This window comes from Dryobates pubescens, chromosome Z (genome assembly GCF_014839835.1).
Source record: "Dryobates pubescens isolate bDryPub1 chromosome Z, bDryPub1.pri, whole genome shotgun sequence".
Lineage (NCBI taxonomy): Eukaryota > Metazoa > Chordata > Aves > Piciformes > Picidae > Dryobates > Dryobates pubescens.
The window spans coordinates 80,358,417-80,381,451 of record NC_071657.1 but is presented as its reverse complement, the minus strand read 5'-3'; the positions used below and the strand labels follow the sequence as shown (position 1 = coordinate 80,381,451).

General features: G+C 41.9%; 1 protein-coding gene across 4 annotated transcripts in view; it reads left to right on the top strand.

Moving 5' to 3' along the window:
• The first annotated feature begins 6,993 nt into the window (after positions 1–6,993).
• Positions 6,994–23,035, top strand: part of PIK3C3 (phosphatidylinositol 3-kinase catalytic subunit type 3) — a 90,679-nt gene continuing 74,637 nt past the window's right edge. For 2 of the 4 annotated variants that reach the window (XM_054178105.1, XM_054178104.1), the window contains exons 1-8: positions 6,994–7,123; positions 8,892–9,080; positions 9,569–9,712; positions 11,871–12,000; positions 13,487–13,573; positions 17,782–17,877; positions 21,083–21,154; positions 22,205–22,309. In XM_054178105.1, the coding sequence (XP_054034080.1) occupies positions 7,056–7,123; positions 8,892–9,080; positions 9,569–9,712; positions 11,871–12,000; positions 13,487–13,573; positions 17,782–17,877; positions 21,083–21,154; positions 22,205–22,309 (891 nt within the window). In that variant the 5' untranslated portion in view covers positions 6,994–7,055. The remainder of the gene's footprint in view (positions 7,124–8,891; positions 9,081–9,568; positions 9,713–11,870; positions 12,001–13,486; positions 13,574–17,781; positions 17,878–21,082; positions 21,155–22,204; positions 22,310–23,035) is intronic. The other 2 variants (XM_054178106.1, XM_054178107.1) reach the window with 2 other exon arrangements.

Here is a 23,035-nt window from a genome sequence, read left to right as displayed (position 1 = left end):
CCCCAAGCCTGTAGCGTTGCTTGGGGTTGTTGTGACCCAAGTGCAGGACTTGGCATTTGGCCTTGTTGAAGCTCATCTCATTAATGCTGGCCCTTTGATCCAACCTATCCAAGTCCCTGTAGAGCCTCCCTACCCTTGTGCAGATAAACACACCTGCCCAACTTGGTGTCATCTGCGAACTTACTGATGACACACTCTAGGTCTTCATCAAGGCAAAGAATTAAGTTCTCTGAAGTAAGTAAGTGAGGCTACATTTTCTGCCTGAAAGAAGCAATTGTTCTGTTTGTGTCCTGACCTTGTAAGATAAACGGAAAGGAATGTGAACTTATTACTGAAATGAGCTGGAAGTTTTGTTATCTTTAACCATATATTATGCCAGTTCTGTTAGAATGTTCTAATTAGCTCAACCTGAGTACTATGTCTTTTATGGGTTACATCAGTCTCTTAGATATACTGCATTACAAAACTTCTGCTTTTGCTATATAGTTAATTTTAACTTACTTGCTTCTATGTATGCAAAGAATTTTAGACAGGTCAATCAAAAGTGTTGTTCTATTAGAAAACAGAAAGGGGAAGCCTGCTCCTGTGCCTTTAAGACTTCTCTCTTGAAGTATGCCCAACTTTCCTGGACTCCTATATCTTTCAGGGTGGTCTCCCGGGGACTTTGTCAATCAATCTCCTGAACAGGCCAAAGTTGACCCTACAGAAGTTCAAGGTGGCAGTTTTACTAACCACCCTCCTTGTTTCCCCAGGGATAGAGAATTCAATCATCTCATGATGGCTGAACCCTAGATGCCGTCCAACCTTTACTGCACCCCCAGGTTCTTCCCTGTTCACAAGAAGCAGGTCCAGGAGGACACCTTCTCTGTTTGGCTCACTCACCAGTTGTGTCAGGAAGTTATCCTCCACACACTCCAGGAACCTCCAGGACTGCTCTCTCCATAATGTATTGTATTCCCAGCAGATATCCAGGAAGTTGAAGTCATCCACGAGAACAAGGGGAAGCGATTGTGAAACCTCTCTCAACTGCTTACAAAGATTTTCATCCATCTCTTCATCCTGGTTGGGTGGTCTGTAACAGATTCCCACCATGATATCACTCTTGCTGGCCCTACTCCTGATTTTTACCCATAAGGACCCAACCGTGTCATCACCTTCATTAATTTGCATGGTTTCATATGTTTCCCTAACATAGAGGCCACTCCACCAGCTCTTTGTGCTTGCTTATCCCTTTTGAAAAGTTGGTACCCATCAATTGCAGCACTCCAGTGTCATCCCACTAGGTTTCTGTGATGGCTACTATATCATAGTTTCCCTGTAGCACCATGGCCTCCAGCTCCTCCTATTTATTGCTCATGCTGTGTGCATTGGTACATAAACATTTCAGGGAGGGAGATGTTTTTCAACCTTGAGGTGGGGTAGAACTTCTGGTTCTATAAGATGCCAACACAGTGCTCCACAAGTGTTGGGCTACTACACCCAGAGTTCTCGGTGGCAAGGCCAGCTGCATCCCCATACCCTTTTAAAAATAATTTTAAGCCTTGTCAATGAGCCCAGCTAACTCATGTGCAAGGATTCTTGTCCCTTTATGGACAGATGAACTCCTGTCTGCTGCCAGTAGACCCAGAATCAAAAAAACTTCCCCATGGTCAAAAAACCACAAAGTTCTGTTGGTGGCACCAACCTCTAAGCCATGGGTTAATCACATGGATTTTTCTCTTTCCTTCAGTATTATTTCCTGTCACTAGAGGGATTGAGGAGAACATCACTTGTGCTCCTGAGCCTTCAAGTAATCTCCCCAAAGCCCTGAAGTCATATAGAGATGCTGCTGTGAATGTCAAGTGCCCAGAAAGATCCACAGAAATGGCAGTAGAGAGTAAATGGGATAATGTCCTTATTTAGCACTGCATCTGCTCTGTACCAAATGGCCAGGTTCAGCTGTAGTGTGCTACCTCAGTTTTAGAAGCATGGCATGTCATACAGATAATGTACTCTGTCACCTCTGGCAAGATCTGTGCTAGCAATGCAGGCAATGATTCCCACACATACATGGTATGCCCATGATTGCATTTTCAAAGCACTTCAGGATCCTTCAAGGTGAAAAATACTGTACCTGCCTCTACAGCAGTATTTGAGAACTTTACATTTATAAGTTATTAATATGTAAGAGTAGTATAAAGTGACAATTTTGACTGAAATCACACCTTTGTATGATTTGACAGAATCAAAAAATCATAGACAGGGCTGGAGGACAATTCTGCACATCACCTAGTCCAATGCAATTGGCCCTTTTGGCTAGCTGTCTTGGGAACGCCACTGGGACCAGCATGCTTAAGCTGAGACATTTCTATTTTGGTTTCTTTCTGGGGCTTTTCAGGGCAGGAGGACCTTGGCAGTCAGTGAGGACCAGCAGGATTGTCCTCTTGCGTGCCTGCTCGAGATCGTGATGTCAGTCGTGGGAAATTTAACACGCAGCAGGGCTGTCCTGTGCGATGCCATTTTGGCTAGAGAGCTAGACTTCTTGCCCGATTGCAGTCAGTGGTGCGTGCTGGGTCAGACGACAGAGTACAGAAGCCTCTGTGGTAATTCAGACAAAATATAGCAGTTAGGTGGAATATATATATTTAACAACAAACAATAAACCCCCTAAGCTAAATTTCACCTGCATGAATGGATCCAGCCATGGTAACAATGTGGCCAAAGGCTATTAAAAAAAACAGTAGGTACCCAGACAGAGTTGGTGCACAAGCATACAGGTGTGCAGGCTGCCAGCTGCAGAGAGTGCTGGAGCCTGGCACTTGGAATGGAGGGTGAAGGAGACAACACCTGTATGAGGTGTGACCAGGTGAATTTTCTCCTCAATCTGGTGGCTGATCATAAGGATGAAGTGGCTGAGCTAAAGGATGAAGTATCAAAGCTCAGAACTATTAGGGAATGTGAAAGGGAGTTAGATATGTGGGAGCAGGCATTACAGACCTCCCCTGTTGAGGGAGGTATCCCCAGAAACAGGCAGGGATGAATACAGGTCCCTATTAGGAGAAGCATGGGGAATCCATCCCAGCCCTCTTCCCCTCTCCTGTTGCCCTTGCATAGTAAGTATGAGGCCCTGCAGGCTGAGGGCAATGTGGATGAGAAGACAGAAGTGGTACCATCTGAGGGGATGCATAAAGCAATGCAGTCCCCACCAACCATCAGCTCTAGTGCCAAAAAGAGGAGGGTAATTGTTGTTGGACACTCTGTCCTGAGGGGAACAGAGGGACCCATATGTTGTCCCAACTCATCCCACAGGGAAGTCTGCTGCCCACCTGGGGCCCAGGGTAAGAAACATCACCAGGAAACTACCAAAGCTAATCCAGCCCTCTGAATATTACCCATTACTGGTAATCCAAGCAGGCAGTGATGAGATTGATAAGAAGGGCACCAGGACAAAGGAATTAAAAAAGGAATTCAAGGCCCTCAGATAACTGATTGATGGGGTGGGAGCTCAAGTGGTGTTCTGCTCACTTCCCCCAGTGGCAGGGGTGTACACTGAAAGGAACAGGAGAACCCATGCCATCAACAATTGGGTCAAGAGATGGTGCCAGCAGTGGAATTTTGAGTGCTTTGATCAAGGAGCAACTTTTACTGCACCTGGCCTGCTGGACCTAGATGGGTGGAATCTATCTAGAAAGGGCAAGAGGGTTTTAGCACTAGAGTTGGCAGGGCTCACTGGAAGGGCTTTAAACTAGGTCTGAAGGGGGTGGGTGAGAAAATCAGGCTCTTTGGAGAGAAGAGAAAGAGACATAAACTAGAGTTAGATGAGAAATCAGCAGCCCAGCTGAAGTGCATGTACACCAACGCACGCAGTATGGGTAACAAACAAGAGGAACTGGAAGTCTTGGTCCACCAGGAGAACTATGATATAATTGCCATTACAGAAACATGGTGGGATGATTCATGTATGTGGTGGTTTAGGCTGGGTGCTGGCCCAGATGCCACTGCGCAGGCCACACCTGGGAGGTCCCAAGGGGTGGGCCCAGCCCAGGAGGTGGTCACAGGGAACCAGGTATTCAATTCCCATAATGCCCTGCTCCCCTATAAAAGGTCCATGCGGGGTCTTCACCTCCTCTTTCGTCCCCTGCTGCTGCCTAGGTAAAATGGCATGAGCTGCCTCCCTTGGGCCTGCCCAGGCCCAAGGCTGGGTTAGGGGGGGAGGAAAGAGCCCTGGGGGGGTTAGGGTGTACCCCCAGGTGGGGATGGAATGTTCTTGGGTATGTTCTGGAATCTCTCTCTTTGTCATGGTGCTTGTGGGTCTCTGTAAAACTTTTATTGTTGTTTTTTATTGTTTTCCTAGTTAAACTTTCCATCACTTTTGCAATCTGTTTGCCTGAGTTGTTATTTCGGCCTGTGGTGGGGAGGGGATCTGCCCCAACCCATTACAACGTAACTGGAGTGCTGCATTGGTGGGTAACAAGCTCTTTAGGAAAGACAGCAAGGGAGAAGAGGAGGAGGGGTGGCCCTGTATATCAGAGAACCTCTTGATACTGCAGAACTTGAGGTTGAGGATGAAAGGATTGAGTGCCTGTGGGTTAAAATCAGAGGGAGGGCTAACAAAACTGACATCCTGATTCGAGTCTGTGATAGACCACCCAACCAGGATGAGGAGGCAGATGAAGTATTCTATAAGCCACTGGAGACTGTCTCAGGATCATCAGTTCTTGTCCTTGTGGGTGACTTTAACCTGCCAGACATCTGCTGGGAACTTAACTCATCAGAGAGGAAGCATTCCAGAAGGTTCTTAAAATGCATGGAGGACAGTTTCCTGATGCAGCTGTTAAGTGAGCCTACCAAGGGTCAGGCTGTGCTTGACATACTATTCTCAAATAGAGAAGGGCTGGTGGGAGACAGGATGGTAGGAGGCTGTCTAGGGTGCAGTGATAATGAGATAGTGGAGTTTTCAACATACAGGGAGGAGGAGCAATAGCAGAACCCTTACTTTGGACTTCCGGAGGGCAAACTTCAGCTTGTTTAAGCAGTACTGGGCAGGAAAGGCTTCCATTTTATGATGTTTTGCCTGGGTCATTGTCTTCTGGCTTTGTTGTTGTTGTTGTTGTTGTCTTGTGGTTTTTTGGTGGGTGTTTTTTTTTGTTTGGCTGGTTTTGTTTTTTAGAAAAAGGAAGATAAAGATCTTCCAAGCACTGCATCTGGGGGGTGGGAGGTGAAATAGTGCAGGGGTGAAATAGTCCTTCTTTCCTAAAGGAAGGGTTCCTCCCCTGCCTTGGCCCCTTCCCCATTGTTCCTGACTTGCAAGACAAGACTGCTAGGTGAAACTACATCCTTTCACACCCACTTGTTAACAGTTCTTGCTGTGAAAAAGGAGAATGTGATGGTTCCAAAGTACAATTCCCTTTTTTACGAACAGTGCATCTGGGAGAGTGCACCTCTCTCCTGATGCATCCTCAGGACTAGCATTGCTGTATAAACACCACTTTTTATAATTTTGTTCACCTCTGTTGAGTTCAGCATAATACAAATATTTCAGTTCATAAAACACAAACCTCTTTAGTCAGCCTCAGCTGCTTTCCATACATAGCCAGAATAAGCATAGGATCACACTGTTTTCAGAATGGGCTTTAACCCACTACACATGTATATTTTTGTCACTTACAAGATTCTGCAATCCTTACCAACCCTCAAAACACTAAAGATGGTTTAAAATAATCTGATTATTTATGATTTGTAAGTGTGGGTGATTTTTGATTGTCTATGACAGATGTAGAGTGATTCTGTGCTTATATTCTATAATTTTGGGTTTTATTAGGTGATGATCATTAATCACCTACTGCTGCTGACAGCTGAAGCTTCAGAAAAAACATGACAAAAGAACCAAATCTATGCACAAAGTAAGTGTGGTCGAACTCATAACAAAATCACCTCTATGAGTTCGTCAATCAACCGGTATTGTGTCCTGCACAATGTTTGCTGCACAGTGACACAAGGCAACTGCCATTTGTGCTTGGTGACATCTTCAAAGGTATTAGTAAAATAAAGGTAGACACACTGCCCCTGGAGAAACATGAAGTGTACACTATGTATGCCTCAGAGGCACTACCCACCTTGCCAGGCAAAGCAGTGTTGCCCATAAAAAGGATTCTTCACCATATGTGCAAAAATGCAACCCACAGTTGAGATTATTTGTCTTTATATCTGTTCTGCAGGCATCTAACAACAACCATCACACCCATTATTGCAAGGTAAACAATATTTATAATAGCATGTGACACTTGTTAGTCATATTTTTCTGTTTCATACAACATACATATGCATGCTTTTTAATGATTTTAGGGAGGTTCAGGGATGCTTCTTAATTAGCATGCTCATTATTCCCTTGGTAGTGTGTGTTTTAGCACTGCAATTACCCAAGGTCTCTTTTGAATACACTCTTGGCTCATCTTCTGTGTGGAAGTCATATATTTTGTTATCTTGCATCTAAATCAGCAACAAAAGAACACGTGAAACACATAATCTTGTTTCACATCCTATTCAAGGTTAGATACTTTCCACGATCCCTCAACTATGTCCCAACCAAAACTTCTTAATAAACTCTTAGGCTTGTTCTTTCAATATCATAGTCACAGCTTGAGAAGCGCGACTGTGAAATCCCAGTGCTACTGGGTCTGCCGTTAGAAATCAGCCAAGAGCAGAACCTTGAAACCTTCCAGTGTATTACTCTGCGGTATTGTCCTCTGTCCCAGCCACCTCTGCCGTCCGCTGGGACATGCTACCATCTCGTACCTAGCTGCGGCAGCAGACATCTCGCACGCCGTTCAGCAGGGTCGCGCTGGGTCCGCCCATTATGCTAACTTAGGCTGGCAGCCATTTTAGTAAGGGGCCGGTACAGCGCGAGGCGGCGGTTTCTCAGCGCCTTCCTCCAGTAAGCAAGATGGTGGCGGCGCATGCGCAGAGTGAAGTGGTGGTGACGGGGGCGCTAGGGCGGCGGACTCTTAACGCGCGCGGGTTGTTGTGGGGAAAGGTTCGGCATCCTCTGAGGTGACGGGCAGGAATTGTCCGCAGCTATGGGCGAGACCGAGAAGCTTTATTATGTTTATAGCTGTGACCTAGACATCAACGTGCAGCTGAAGATGTGAGTGAGGGGAGAAGGGGCTGGTGGCGTTCTTTGCTCCGTCGCGGCCGGTTGGGGCTGTGTGGGAAGCGGCCCGGCCCTCTGCCGGCTTTGGCGCGTGGGGGTGGGTCTACGCTGCGTGCCGAAGCCTGGCTTCTCCGTAGTTAGACGGCGGTTCTGGCTTTTTATTCCCAACGCCAGCACTGAGAGCGCCTGGTTGCCGCCGCTGCCCGTGCCTTTTGGGGCCTCCCGGCCGGGTTGAGGCAGGGAGCCGCGTCGCTGTCAGCATCCCTTGCCGCCGAGCATTCCCGGGGAGTAGGGTCGGGAGTGGTCGCGGCGGCAGCATAACCAGGGCTGTAAGTTTCACTCTACAAGCCTTACCAGACATACATGGCCTAGGGTACTACAGTGCGGGCCGGTGCTTTTTAAGTTCAGCGCTTATGTCTCCGATAACCTTTCACGTGTCACAGCTCACTTCTCAATGTTGGGGGAAGCAGATAAACTGGAGACATTTTTTACTCCTTGTTTGCTTTCTTCATTGAAAGCAAGTTGCTCCTGTTCAAGTTCATTGTGTAGGCAGGTCCGGCTGCTGTGATGTGTAAGTATATTCCTAACTGGACATGAGCAGGCACTCTTACTAGAACTGGCATTATCACGCACTGATGTATTTGGTTGTTATTTTTTAATCTTTTTTTAACCTTTAATGTGTTTTTTCTGTATCACAGCAATGAGATGTTTACATTTGTATCGGAGGGACATGGTTGGCTCTAAAAGTGCAGTACACTTAATGTTGCTACATTAAGGTGTTGGTTATTGGTGGGGTTTTGTGTGTGTGTTTTCTTTTTTTTAAACTGACTCAGCAAAGCTTGTTTGGGAATTGCCTTCAATGGCAGATGATATATGAAGTCAGATGCAGGTACCTTTTTTGCTAATTCACTTTGGCTAACAAAAATATAGCAAAGATTAAATTTTTGTTGTTTGTGCATTAGAGTGTATGTTGTTCTCAAATGTGCTGCCGTCGTTTCTTGCAACAAACTTTTTCATCTCTGAAGTGGTTTTATGGTACTGATAGATTTTTATTGGCTCAAAGATAGATTTTTACATGCTTTCTCAACACCAACACTATATTTTTTTGTTGTTGTTTTGACGTGATATTTAATATGCATGGTTGTTTTCATCATGACATAACTGAGGACTGATAAATTATATCAATTCATTCTAATACAGTCATTCTGAAAGTTGTTGCAGGGCTTTAATCAAGTTTGATTTGAACAGTTTACTTAGTTGAGCTTTGTGTTTTTTGCTGTTTTGAAAGAAAATTGGCATACAAAGCCAGTCCTATGTTTCTTATTTCATACAGCTTAAAAACAAGATTTTTCTTAATTCTCAAGTTGTGTTTGAAGAATATGTTATCTTATTGTTGCCTTGGTTAAGGTACCTCATTTGATTCTGTCTGAGAATCTACAGGTTGTACCAGAAGAAGGTATTGCCATTGAAAAAAGAAGCAAATCATTTATCTTGTCTATTCTCCCTCCACACTCCTAAATCAATATGTAATAGTAAATTCTATATTTGTTCATTACTTCACATCCTGAGTTCTTCTCCAATATTTGGATTTTGCTGCCTACTATTCATGCAAAGTGAAAATAGCCTCTGTACTGGGTAGTCTAAATTTCTATGGAAATAGAATAGGATATTTACTGGGATTTAAAAAAAAATGTGGTTTATTTGTTCTACACCCCTCCACCTCTTTTTTGGTGTTTGTTTTTTTTTTTTGCTTTCTATGTAGAGGAAGTCTGGAAGGGAAAAGAGAACAGAAGAGTTACAAAGCTCTCTTAGAAGATCCAATGCTGAAGTTCTCAGGACTGTATCAAGAAACTTGTTCTGACTTGTATGTAACTTGTCAGGTGTTTGCAGAAGGGAAACCTCTTGCTCTTCCAGTTAGAACTTCCTACAAAGCTTTTAGCACTAGATGGAAGTAAGTAACTGCCTTTCTTCATATTCTTCTTAGTTTCCAGGGTGCCAATTTACACAGATAGGTATCTGGTTCTTATTTGTGTCAAAATTATTTCTATTGTCGTCTTAAAATAACTTAGATTTCCTCAGGTCTCAATATGATTGTTTCTCTGGTAGCACAAAGCCAATGTGGTTTTTTTTGGTCATGGGTAAGTAATAAAGTTGTGGCTTATTACTTATATATTTTCTGGGGCCTTAACAAATCTACTTTCATACTACTTACTGGACAAACCAAATCTTTTGTACTTAGTCATCAGGCTAGAATATTTTTTTAATTTGGTCTCTAGTGTTTTTAACATGTTCAAAGAGAGGAATAGTTAAAACCCAGAAGAAAGTTATCTTATCTGTCCTTAGAAATTCACATTCTAATGAGAATCTCGGTTCTGTAAACTAATGTGAATTAACATGAATTCTCAAGTTTTGTGACTAATTAGAAGTGTTTCTCTGCAGCTGGAATGAGTGGCTGAAACTGCCTGTGAAGTATCCGGACCTGCCTCGCAATGCACAGGTGGCTTTGACCATCTGGGATGTATATGGACCTGGTAAAGCAGTTCCTGTGGGAGGAACAACGGTCTCACTCTTTGGGAAATATGGGTATACTGCTTTTTTTATTGTGATAGAGATTTGGGACTCATTTGTCAATAGTAAGATAGCAGTGGTTAGGAGATTTTTTTTTTTTTAATTTTTTTTTTTTGAGTCAGCTTAACAAGTCCATGGTTAAATCATCAGACACATAGATGACTTACTTTGTTACTTTCTGAGTGCAACTCCATACAAACTACAGTGTTTAAAAGAAGTATATTCTTGTATAATACCAGAATTTAGACTTTTTTTTTTTTTTAATCTGTGAGTTTGGATTTTGGATTTTAGCATAGCAAGTGCTGAAATCAGTAGTTGCACAATGCACGGCTGACAATGACTGCTTAAGATAATTTACTGAACTGTGGTGCTATTGTGGTATTATGAGGAGTAATGTATAAACTAGTAATTTTCCAATTAATCCTCTGTGATCCAGGAGAGAATGAGTTCAGTAAATTTGTGGATGATAACACTAAGATGGGAAAGACAACAGGATTACAGGTGTGCAGAAAGGTGACAGTACATCAAAAGGATCTTGAGTGCAAAGGGACTGAATCAGAAATAGGATGCAGTTTAAGGAAAGGTATGAGATGTTGGTACTATCTTGTAATTGATGGTAGTCACATGCCCTGGAAAAGAGAATAGATTGATAGTACGTTTTCAGTTTTACACAGTTCATTATCGTGATGCTGTTTTGAAACAACATCAAATGTATGAACAGTCTACTAGCACGCTCATCATGGACAATGCTGTATCCTCATTCTCTGCTTGTCTGCTTAGCTCAGATATGTTCAGTTCTGTATAACTGACTTCAGGTTGCTTACTACTGGGAATCTGAGGGAGTCCATGTAATTGACTGTCAAATCAATGTGATAGAAGAAAAGTAAAGACTAGTAAAGCTGAACAGGACACTATAGGAACGCTTTTTTGTTATGGAAATAAATAGTTGTCTTTTTTCTCTCTTCTTTCTGTTAAGTAACAGCTAAATGGAAGTGGAGGAAAATTTTAGGTTAACATTAGAAAACTTGTTCTAGTGATACTTGAATACAGAAAATTAGCGAGGCTGTATCTCTGTCATTAAAGATACTGATTTGATAGAATGATGATGTCTTAGAACAGAAAAATGAACTGAATCTATTGTATGGTGCCACATAGACTACTGGTGGTTTTTCATGCGTTAGAGCACAGTTCCTGGGAAAAAAAGACAAAATTTGTAAGTCAAATTTACTTTTATTTCCACTATGTAGGGCTTGGGGGAAGTAGATGGACAGAAAGCAACAAATAATTTGAAAACTTTTTATTTACTTGTAAATGGAAGCCCTTGTAATAGTATTCCATGAAGTGGCATATATATTTGAAGTCAGATAGTCCTTCCAATTAATACTTCTCATTTTTAATGGTTGATTATTTTTTAAAAAATGTTCCATCCAGGTGTATTTACTCAAAGTTGTTAGACTTAAGTAATCATCTTTTATTGGCAAAAATAATGCACTTGATTTCTTAGGGTATGCTTTCTTAGGTGAGTAAGCACAAATACACAGAGTTTTGCAGAGAAAGTGTGGTCAGTTACCATGCAAAGTTGCTCATCTCACATTTTTAATTATTAATTCAGATTCAAACAGATGAAGAAAATGGTGTTTTGAGGGTTGTGGTGTGGATGTTTGGTTGGTTTTTTTTTTTTTTTTTTTTTTTTTTGCAATTACTATTTTGCAGCACAGAAGGCTGCTTTTTATCAGTTTGCCTTCAAATGAAATTGAAGTAGTTGTCATTTTTGGTTTCAATTTTTTTTCATTTTTTTTTTTTTCAGACTGATAGACCTAAGGTCAATAATACAATTCGTAGGTCAAGAGGAATACTTTCTGCCACATTACAAATAATGAAATTCTAAAGGTTCATCTCTGTCTTGAGTTTGTGCTTGTAATACCCTGCTGACTTCAGGAATTACTTCAGACATTGATTTTTCTCCGAATTCTCTGTACCAATGAAAAAGAAGGCTGTAGAGGGCACAAGGTGCAGGGCACTTGTGCAGTTCAGTTAAATATGCATGGTAGTCCATGTCTATAGGTTTGGCAGAGGAAGCTAATTCATTTTCTCAAAACTTCTGCTGTACTTTGATTCCTGACAGTTGTAGTAGTTTGCATTTACTGAAGTGATTCTGCATTTATCCCTGCAGTATGTTTCGTCAAGGAATGCATGATTTGAAAGTCTGGCCCAATGTAGAAGCTGATGGCTCAGAGCCCACCAAAACTCCTGGGAGAACCAGCAGCACAGTCTCTGAAGATCAAATGAGCCGCTTGGCAAAGGTAATGGAATAATAGCAAGTAACTTTGAGATGTGTGAAGAGCTTGCACTTGACTGGAGCGAAATGAAGACAGGCTTCATATGTTGTTTTCTCATGTGAAAGCTATCTTCCTTTGATTGTTTAGGTGTTTCACAAGGTATATACAAGCAACTAAACCAGATCATTCTCATCTGCTTCTAAAGTATTGTTAAAAGGAGATATATAAATAGGTTTTAATACAGCATTCTGCTGTAAAATTTAGTGTCCTACTTCTTTGTAAAGAATTGGAGATGGGAATGTGCCTTGAAGATGATTGAAACCAAAATTTCATCAGGTTCAGTGAGAGCCACTCCTAAATTTAACTTACAAGGACTAGTTTCTTTAGGTATCCATCCTTTAGACTGAAGACTGTGCACTGTGTGGTGTACAGATGTGTATGACATACCTCTGCATTAGAAAGAATTTGAGTTGGTTGCATCCAGCATTCTGAAATCTTCCTAGGGATTATCCTTCACTCACCCTGTCCTTCCTTTTCCTTTTGTACTGTTAAGTTTCTGAAGGTGATAGAAGCTAATCTGAAGATTAAGTGTTTCAGAGTTCACTGGAGACAAAACAAATTAAAGGCTGCATTGTATACTGTTCAAATTTAAATACTGGCTGACCACAGAACAAAGCTGAGGAAGTACAAGTTGTAATGCTTCCCTTAATAGAAATAGTTTTGAGGGTCTTTTCACTGACGGATCTCTAGACAGGTGCAAACTTCTTTAAAACATGAAAGAACTTGATGTATTCAAATTCCTTTGCATGTCTTCTTGCCTACATAAAGGATTACTAATTTTTTGGGGAACACTTGTCATTTCTTAGGAGCTGAAAAATTAATCTTGCTCTTAGTCCCATGGTCCTCTGCTCAATTTTTCATAAACTATAGTGTTGGTGCATTTGCAGCTACAGATAGCATGGCTGGTGTTGTTTTCCACTCCTCTACTGTTAGGTAGTCCTTTAAGCAGCTCAATCTCCTTGCTGTTTTTAAAGCAATTTGTAGATATAGGTGTAAAACCTGAACTATTTTTAGGATGATTAAAATGAAAGGGACAATAAGCTGTCTCTGACTTCATGTAAGTCTTTGGCTGAACCTTTCCCTATGTGGAAGTCCCACTTTGAAAACTTTAGTTAATGCTAATAAAGGCATTATTAGTCTTAGACCGATTTAAAAATAGTTTTTTTGTTTGGCTTGGTAAGTTTTACTATATGAAACTTAGTAAAAGGTATCTTCATGTGACTTTGAAATACAGATTCCTGTTTTTAATGTATTAAAAAGGCAGAGCTGATGTGCTTGGCATGACTTAGCTCTTTACATTGATCTACTGTATGTGTATCACACAAGCATTTTTTCCACTTACCATATTTTTTCACCTAATGTCATGTTAGTGTCTCTTAAATTTTAACTGTCAACACACTTTTTCTTCATCTGAGTAATTTAAATACTATTATTGTTCATTTTCATGCAGCTCACCAAATCTCATCGGCAAGGTCACATGGTGAAAGTGGACTGGCTGGACAGACTGACTTTCAGAGAAATAGAAATGATTAATGAGGTAGGTTGATGAACATGAAGATATTGATGAATCATTTTATAGGCAGCTGAAGGCTGTCTCAGGATTGCCAGACCTTGTTCTCATGGGCAACTTCAACCTGCCTGACATCTGCTGGGATCTCAACACAGCAGAGAGGAGGCAGTCTGGGAGGTTCTTAAAGTGTATGGAGGACACCTTCTTATCCCAGGTGCTGCGCAAGCCTACCAGGGGTAAAGCTATGCTTGACATCCTCTTCACAAATAGGGAAAGACTGGTGGGTTATGTGGTGGTCAGAGGGTGTTTAGGGGCCAGTGACCATGAGATACCTGAATTTTCAGTACTCAGTCAATCTAAGAGGGGCAGCAAGAAAACCTCCACTCTGGAGGGTGGACTTCAGGTTACTTAAGGAACTAACTCAGAAGGTTCCTTGGGAAACGGCACTTATAAACACAGGGGTCCAGGAGAGCTGGACCTACTTCAAGGAAGAACTCTTGAAGGTGCAGGAACAGGCTGTGTCACTGTGCCAGAAGATGAGCTGCCAGGGCAGATGGCCAGCCTGGATGGGCAATGAACTTCTAAAAGAAGGGTGCACCATCTTTGGACGAAAGGTGAGGCAACCCAGAGAATGTTTAAGGATGTTGCTAGGTGATGTAGGAAGAAAATTAGGGAGGGAAAAGCCCCTTTAGAGCTTGGACTGTCCTTGGCTGTGAGGGACAACAAAAAATCCTTCTATAAATATATTAATAGCAAGAGGAGGGGCAAGGACAACCTCCACTCCTTGGTGTACACGAAGGGGAACATAGTAACAAAAGATGAGGAAAAGGCAGAGGTACTTAACACCTTCTTTGCCTCAAATTTTAATAGTAGGACAGAATGTCTTCCAGACAGCTGGCCTGCAGAGCTTGCAGAAGGAGCCAGTATAGTTCCCCTGTGTTCCAGGAGGAGGCAGTTAGAGATCTCCTCAGCGTCTTGGATCCCCACAAGTCCATGGGACCAGATGGGATCCATCCTGGGGTGCTGAGAGAGCTGGCAGATGAGCTGGACAAGCCACTCTCCATCATTTTTCAGCAGTCCTAGCTCACTGGAGAGATCCCAGATGACTGGAAGCTGGCCACCGTGGTGCCCATCCACAAGAAGGGCCAGTTGGAAGAGCCAGGGAATTCCAGGCCTGTCAGCCTGACCTCAGTGCCAGGCAAGATTATGGAACAGGTCATCTTGAGTGCAATCCCACAGCACTTAGAGGATGGCCAAGGGATCAGCCCCAGCCAGCATGGATTTAGGAAGGGCCGGTCCTGCCTGACCAACCTGACCTCCTTCCATGATCAGGTGACCCGCCTGGTGGATGTGGGGAGGCCTGTGGATGTAGTCTACCTGGACCTCAGCAAGGCCTTTGACACCGTTCCCTATAGCAAACTCCTGGTCAAGCTGTCAGCCCATGGCTTGGACAGCAACACTCTGGGCTGGGTTGGGAACTGGCTGGAGGGCCAAGCCCAGAGAGTGGTGGTGAATGGTGCCACATCCAGCTGGCAGCCAGTCACTAATGGTGTCTGCCAAGGATCAGTGTTGGGCCCCATCCTATTTAATATGGTTATCAATGATCTGGATGAGGGTATTGAGTCCAGCAGTAAATTTGCAGATGACAACAAACTGGGGGCAGGTGTTAGAGGGTAGGAGGACTCTGCAGAGAGACCGTGACAGGCTGGATACATGGGTAGAGTCCAATGGCATAAGGTTTAACACATCTTAGTGCCAGGTTCTACACACTGGCCACAGCAACCCTATGCAGTGTACAGGTTGGGGTCAGAGTGGCTGGAGAGTGGCCTGGCAAAAAGAGATGTGGGGGTAGTGGTTGACAGTAGGCTTGAACATGAGCCAGCAGTGTGCGCAGGTGGCCAAAAAGCCCAGTGGCATCCTGGCCTGCATCAGGAATAGGGTGGCCAGCAGGAGCAAGGAGGTCATTCCGCCTCTGTACTCGGCACTGGCTAGGCCACACCTTGTACTGAGTACTGTGTCCAGTTCTGGGCCCCTCAGTTTAGGAAAGCTGTTAAGTTGCTGGAACGTGTCCAGAGAAGGGTAACAAAGCTGGTGAGGGGTTTGGAGCACAAGCCCTATGAGGAGAGGCTGAGGGAGCTGGGGTTGCTTAACCTGGTGGAGGCTCAGGGGAGACCTTATTGCTGTATACTACTACCTGAAGGGAGGTTATAGCCATGTGGGGTTGGTCTCTTTTCCCAGACAGCTTGTGACAGAAGAGGAGGACACAGTCTCAAGCTGCACCAGGGGAGGTTTAGGCTGAATGTTAGGAAGAAATTTCTCACAGAAAGAGTGATTGCCCATTGGAATGGGCTTCCCAGGGAGGCAGTGGAGTCACTGTCACTGGAAGTGTTCAGAAGGAGACTGGGTGGCTCACTTGGTGGCATGGTTTAGTTGATTAGATGATATTGGGCGATAGGTTGCATGCTATCTCAAAGGTCTCTTCCAACCTGGTCAATACTGTTTTGTTCTGTACTTTGGCGGTAATGAGATTCATAGAATCATCAGATCATTTGGCATGGGAAGGACCTTTAAAGGTAATGCAGTGCAACCCCTCTGCAGTGAGCAGGGATATTTTCAACTAGATCACAATGCTGAGAGCACCCTGTCCAATCTTCACAGTATCACTAAGGTTGGAAGAGACCTTAAAGATCATAGAGTCCAACCTGTCACCACAGACCTCATGACTAGACCATGGCACCAAGTGCCATGTCCAATCCCCTCTTGAACACTTCCAGGTATTGTGACTCCACCACCTCCCTGGGCAGCCCATTACAATGGCTAACAACTCTCTCTGTGAAGAACTTTCTCCTCACCTTGAGCCTAAACCTCCCCTGGCACAGCTTCAGACTGTGTCTCCTTGTTCTGGTGCTGGTTGCCTGGGAGAAGAGACCAACCCCTTCCTGTCTACAACCACCTTTCAGGTAGTTGTAGAGGGCAATGAGGTCACCCCTGACCCTCCTCTTCTCCAGGCTAAACAATCGCAGCTCCCTCAGCCTCTCCTCATAGGGCTTGTGCTCAAGTCCTCTCACCAACCTTGTTGCCCTTCTCTGGACACGTTCAAGTGTCTCAATCTCCTTCTTAAACTGAGGGGTCCAGAACTGGACACAGTTACATGGAAAGTTTCTGGGTATGGGGTGTGTACCACCTCTCCAGCAAACTCATACTAGTATTTCACCATCTACTTTGCGAACAAGTTTTTTTTTTAGGTCTAGTCTGAATCTCCTTTTAGTTTAAAGCCATCATCCTGTCACATCAGGCACTGCTAAGAAGACTGCCCATCTTTATAAATCCCCTTTTAAGTAATCAAAGGCTGAAGTAAGGTCACTTCCAGGCAGATGAACCTGATCTCTTTCAGCCGTTCTTTGTAGGAGAGGTGTTCAAGCTCTTTGATTTTTGTGGCCTCCACTGGACCCACTCCAGCAGATCCGTCTCTTTCCTGTGCTGAGGGCTCTAGAGATACACACAGCACTTGCAGGTGGGATCTTGCCAGAGTGGAGTTGAGAGGCAGAATTGCCCTTCTCAGTCTGCTGGTCCTGCTTCTTTTGATGAAGCCCAGGATATGGTTGGCCTGGTGTTAATGACAGGGGTTATGTATAATTTCTTATTGTGTCCTACCTAGATTACTAAATTCTAAGCACTTCTTCCAGGTGAAGCATTTTGAAAATGCATGCATGAATAGATCTTCTGAAAAGAATGAGCTGCAAATTGGGTTGGTTGATGGGTTGGATGCGATGATCTTGAAGGTCTCTTCCAACCTGGTTTATTCTATGTATTCTAAGTCTGATCATGCAGTCCAAGTTTGTCTCTGTCATGATTCCTTCTAAAGTAGTGATTGATATATGTAATGGTTTTAATTATTTAAAAAACAGCGATGCAAAAATGAACACAGAAATCTGTATCAGCTGGTTATTCTTAGCTGCCTTTTTGCAGACCTTTAGTCCACAGTTGCAAGCCACTGATGAAAACAGCATGATTATATCTGCTATATGTTGATGTTTATTGCGAAGTAGGAATGTAAGGAAGTAAAAATGTCAGGAAGAAGGTGATATGGTCTCAAGTAGTGGTATGAAACGATTAGCTGAATAATTGTTACCACAACTGATAATCTAATCAGTAGGGGTGATTGCTGTACTGAGAATGTTGAAGATTGTTGTGCTTTAGTATATGATGCGTATCTGTGGTGGTTCTCTTCTCAGAGGGAAAAGCGAAGTTCCAATTTTATGTACCTGATGATTGAATTCCGTTGTGTCAAGTGTGATGATAAAGAATATGGAATCGTTTACTATGAAAAGGTATGTGCCTTGCAGGCTTTATGATCGTCTTTAAGAGCAATATACATACCTGAAATGCATATTTTTCTTTTCTACTGAGGTGAAATATTCTGCTGCTGAATAGTGGCAGAGAGCTGCTGGTGGCAAGCGTTCACATTCATACAAATCAAATAGTATAGATGCAATACGATTGAAGTCAATCATTTGTGTAATGCAGTTCAAGATGACAGAATTTAGGAAGTGTGAGCGATTAAAAATCTTAAAGATTTGTGGTACCTTCATTCATCCAGATGTACTTTTCAGAGCAGCTGTATGTAAAATTGTCAGGAGCAAATGTCTACTTTATAGATGGTAACTGTGTAGATGGTATTCAAACTGCACAGGACCTCTGCTGCTGGAGATTTTCTCTAATATGAACAAATAGAAAAGTTTAGTTGTTCATGTTGAAAGTGTTTTGGAAGTCAATTAAGCAAAAGACTTTGGGCTTGAAATGTCTTGCATCTTTTCTATCTGTTTACAAGGCAGATCTCAAAAGCAGTGCAATCAGATGTTTACATTTTTCATATATTGAAATTTAATGAATCAAAGGATTAACACTGTGCTTAAACAAACATCGGTATAGATTTGGAATACATTATTTGCCCTTCTGTGTACCTCTTTGTTGTAGAAAGACCTACTGAAATAGAAAAAATGTAGTGAAACACTGAGAAGAGGGTTTTTCTAGTTCTTGAGCTGAATAAGGAGAACTTACCAGCATAATCTAGCTACCTTTGAGAAAAGGAATTAAAAGAACAGTTACTTTTTTGAAAGCTTCCAAAAAAAAGGATGCCAGCAATGAGTTTTAAAAGAATTCTTTAATACCCAATTGCCCATCTTCATTTTAGAGGGCATTATATATATTTTTATTTGAAAAACTGGAAGGTTTCATGCATTTTTGAAATACGCAAATTTTAGGCAATTGTGCTTTTGTCATTCTTGTTTTAGTAAGTTCTGATTTGGTAATAACTGTCATAGGCTTTTAAAATGGTGGGGTAAGTATGTCCTCTTTGTCCTCTTCATTGTTTCTATGTATACTTTTTAAAGACTAATGGGAAAAGCAGATGTCATGTTTTGGGACTGTTACCAGCCACAGTCAGATTGTCTGTATTTCCTTTAAGAGTGATGGATGTGGTGTTAGTGTGATCATTTTGACTGTAAAATTGTTGCTTCAGAAAGGAATATATATAATACATATAATGGAAGTGTGTTCCTGAATGTGCGTTTAATAAGAGATTTTTCACTGTAGTCAGGAACTCAGAATTTATGTAGCTGGAAGAAAATGTTTCCTCTGATATGGCAATTCTACCTGTATGATGATGGATTATACTGTTCTTGATACGAGCCCCTCACTTCTTTTAAAGCTACCTTTGAAAAGTATAAAAGGAAAGCCATCTGAGGAGGCAAGTGTTTGGAAAAGCTGGAAGGAAAATAGAGGAGGGTGGAGGTAGAAACAAACCTGAGCAAGTTATCTCAAAACTTTATATTTTATTGCTGTGTCAACCCCCCCCCCCCCCTTATTCTGATCTTAAACTTAATCCAAAATAAATGAGGAAAAAACTCAGTATAAATACAGCATAGCATGTTCTCTTGGTTTAAGATGATGGGCCTCACTTGCAGAGATGAAGGATGGGGTCTGAGGCTGTGTACACCCCAAAGCAAGCTGGATCATACATTTTACACCATGCTAGCTAATGCCATGTTTAGTGCATGAAAGGGGTTGGGTGGCTTTCATAGCTTATAAAGTTTCCTGTTCTGGGTTCTTGTGTGTGTGTGTATGTCTTTCCCAGGTTTCTGGGATGGGTTTTGCCCTTTTTATTCCAGTTTTGGTTTGCTCACAGCAGGGTAAGTTTTTGAGGTTTTGTCTGCTGTGTAGGCTGGTAACTTTTCTCCTGCTTCCTTTGTTTTCCTTTTGTGTAGTCTGGTAGCCTTGCAGTAGAGTAGTAAACTGCTCACATCTGGGCCTCCACCTCCTTTCGTCCTTGCCCACAAGGAGAGGGGAAGGGAAGGAGAAACCCCTCATTTGAAACTGGACTGCTGGGGCTCAGCAAACAAAACAAAAAAACAACTAAAGGCAAAACCCCAACCAAACAAAACCCCACAACCCAAAAAACCAAACCCAACCAAACTGGTCAGGATAACTGGGAGAGGGAAACACTTGCTGATTTTTGTCCTGTGGTGGAAGGCTTTGTATTTTTTCCTTCCTCTTTCTCTTATTTATGCAGCAGCAGATTAGATAGTCCTAAGGAACACTAGTGGGGTCTTCTCATAGTGCTTCATAGAAGCACAGCACAAATGTCTAGAAGACAGTGGAAGAGACACAATACTTAAGTGACTTAGAGAAAGACAAGAGACTCAGTAAGTCTCTTGTATTATGCTTCTGTTTCAGTGCTGGACACAGGTAGGATCCCTTCAAAAGACCTGTGTGTCTTCAGAGTTTTGTGCAGGCTTATATACATGATGTTATCTGTCTAAAATGACAGAGGTACGTTAATATTTCACAGAAAAGGCCAGATGTTTTCTAGCTATACAAAGGTTATCTATCTAAAAACAAGTATGCATAATATCCTGATGTCTTCTACCTATACAAAAGATCATCTAAGACTTGACAGAAGTAAACTACAGAAAAATCCTGTTATTTCTTATCTATGCAAATGCTATCTGGCTAATCCTCTACCCCCTTCCTGCATTCCAGCTAACAATGAGGAGTTCCTTGTCACTTCTGTTACTGTGTTAAGCTCTGAGATTTTTAAAAGAAATTCCTGCTCATCATAAGGACAGATGTATCTTTCTTAATTTGTATTTTTATTCTATTAGGAGACATTTTCTGCAACATGGTTATTTGTGAGATAATTCTTTTCAGTGGAAGTACAAACACTGCTTTGTTTTTCTCTTTGTGGTGTAATAATACTGTCAAATTTCTTTGTCACTTCTGTGTCCTAATGTAGGGAGATGCCAATCGACATCTATTAGAATGAACTTTCATCTGTTTTCCCCCATTGTTTATTACTTAGCAAACCCAATAATAATATTTCCTATTTTCTTTTTTCCCTTTATAACTATCAAAAGTCAGCAAGATTCAATTGTGTCATTATTTCACTGTATTATGATTACCAGTACTTTAATATGACATGGGCTTTCTTTCTTAAAAATTGAGATGCTTAATGCAACATTAACTCTTGTCATTCAGGATGGTGATGAGTCATCTCCAATTTCAGCAAGTTCTGAAATTGTTAAGATTCCAGATCCCCAAATGTCTATGGTAAGTCCATATAATGCAGTCTATATTACAGTACTTTAGTTTAAGTTTTCATAAATGGAGGTGAAAGCCTACCTATATTGCAGTCTTCAGTGTTTTTAAAAATTCCAGTGGAAAGTTGTGTTTGTCCAGACATGGGTGTGATTTTTGTTTTTTTCTGCTTCTAGATTAAAATGCAAGAATTTATTTAATACTTACGTTTGTATATTCCTTTCCCTACCTAATATTCTTGCTTCTGAGGTGTAGGAAAGTAGAGAGGGGATTGTTGGCAAAAGAGGTCAGAGGGTGGGAATGCAAGGTGACAAGAAGTAGAAGACGAGAGATTTAGAGAATAGTACACTAAGTCTTCATCGCTTTGTCTGTTAAATATTTTCTCCCTACACTCTCTTATATGTTGTCTTTCATGTAGACAGTGCCTAAGTACAGTTCTAGAAAAGATTACCATTATTGTGGATGCCAATTCAGTGGGACAGGTATTGGCAGCTTTGGGAACCTTAATGTAAGTGGGCTTCTACTGGCAACACTGTTTGAGCACTGTGTAATCTAACACTGCAAGAGCAAGTCTGACTGCTGAAAACTGCCTTGGCTGCTGAAATCTCTTTGACACTGTGGCTCCTATTGTGGCTCCTACTGTTGCTAACATGGTATTAACAGTGGGAAAATTTTGGAGATGTTTTTCTTGCATAGAAAGCTTTATACTGCAAATATCAAACTAAAAAGTGTTTATGAAGTGTCTAGCACATTGAAATCACTGATACGTTGACTGAAATGCTTATGATTTGCAACAATTTACCAGTAGGTGAGATAGTGTTTGTAAACTGTATGAAACAAAAAAGCAAAACAAAACATCATCAACCCTCCCTATGGTATTAAAGGGTTTTCTTCTGAAATAACAACAAATATAAATTCAGAAGATGCTGTAGTTTAAGGTATAAGTAGTTGCCATGCATTATTCAAGATATCGGTGAGTCTTTGCTAGGTGGGTTTTGTTTCAATAGTAATTTTCTCTGGAGCTTAAGTAGTTAAAAGTACTGACTTAACCTCTGCATTTAGGAGAATTTAGTAGAAAGCAAACATCACAAGCTTGCTCGAAGTTTAAGAAGTGGACCTTCTGATCATGATCTGAAGCCTAATGCAGCTACACGAGATCAGCTTAATGTAAGTCAGTCACATGAACGTGAAATTCAGTTTTATTAGGTAGGTTGGTGTTGCTTTTTTACAAGCTAATTTCTTGAGGTAGGCAAGACGACCTGGTCCGGGGGAGGGATGGGGGATGTGGCAGCCAGACCCAGGCTGCTCGGACCATCAGCACACTGACACAATGTGGTGGATGGCAAATGGTTGTTATCACCTTTTATAACCCTGGGGTTACAATGTCACATCCGTCTGCTTACATCATGGCCTGAGTACCATAGGCTAGAGAGAAACCTTATCTTTCCATCCAGCACGAGAACTTCCGATCGCCGGTCCCTAGCTACCCACATTTCCCGCCTCCTTATGCTTAACAAAAAGAAATGTAACAATCCTAAAAACTCTATTCCAGTGTTAAATCCTTCCAGTGTTAGTACCTTATCATAATCTTAAAAAATATATGTCCTAAATCTACATAAAAATATAAAACACTCTATACCTAAATAAAGAGGTCATAAAAATGTAGTTTCACACAAGAAATATAAGGCACACTAGGCTAGTAGTGTTCAGTGCATAGCTAAAAATAGCCAAAAGTGCTAACCAGTGCTCTTCTACAAGAGTGCGTAGCTAAAATTAGCTAAAAAGTGCTAATCAGTGCTTTTCTACAACAACTGGTGGGTTTCTACTAACATAATGTTGACCTTCTCCAAATGGCTCTTGATAACACAAGCCTGTTCAATATGCAAGGTCCAA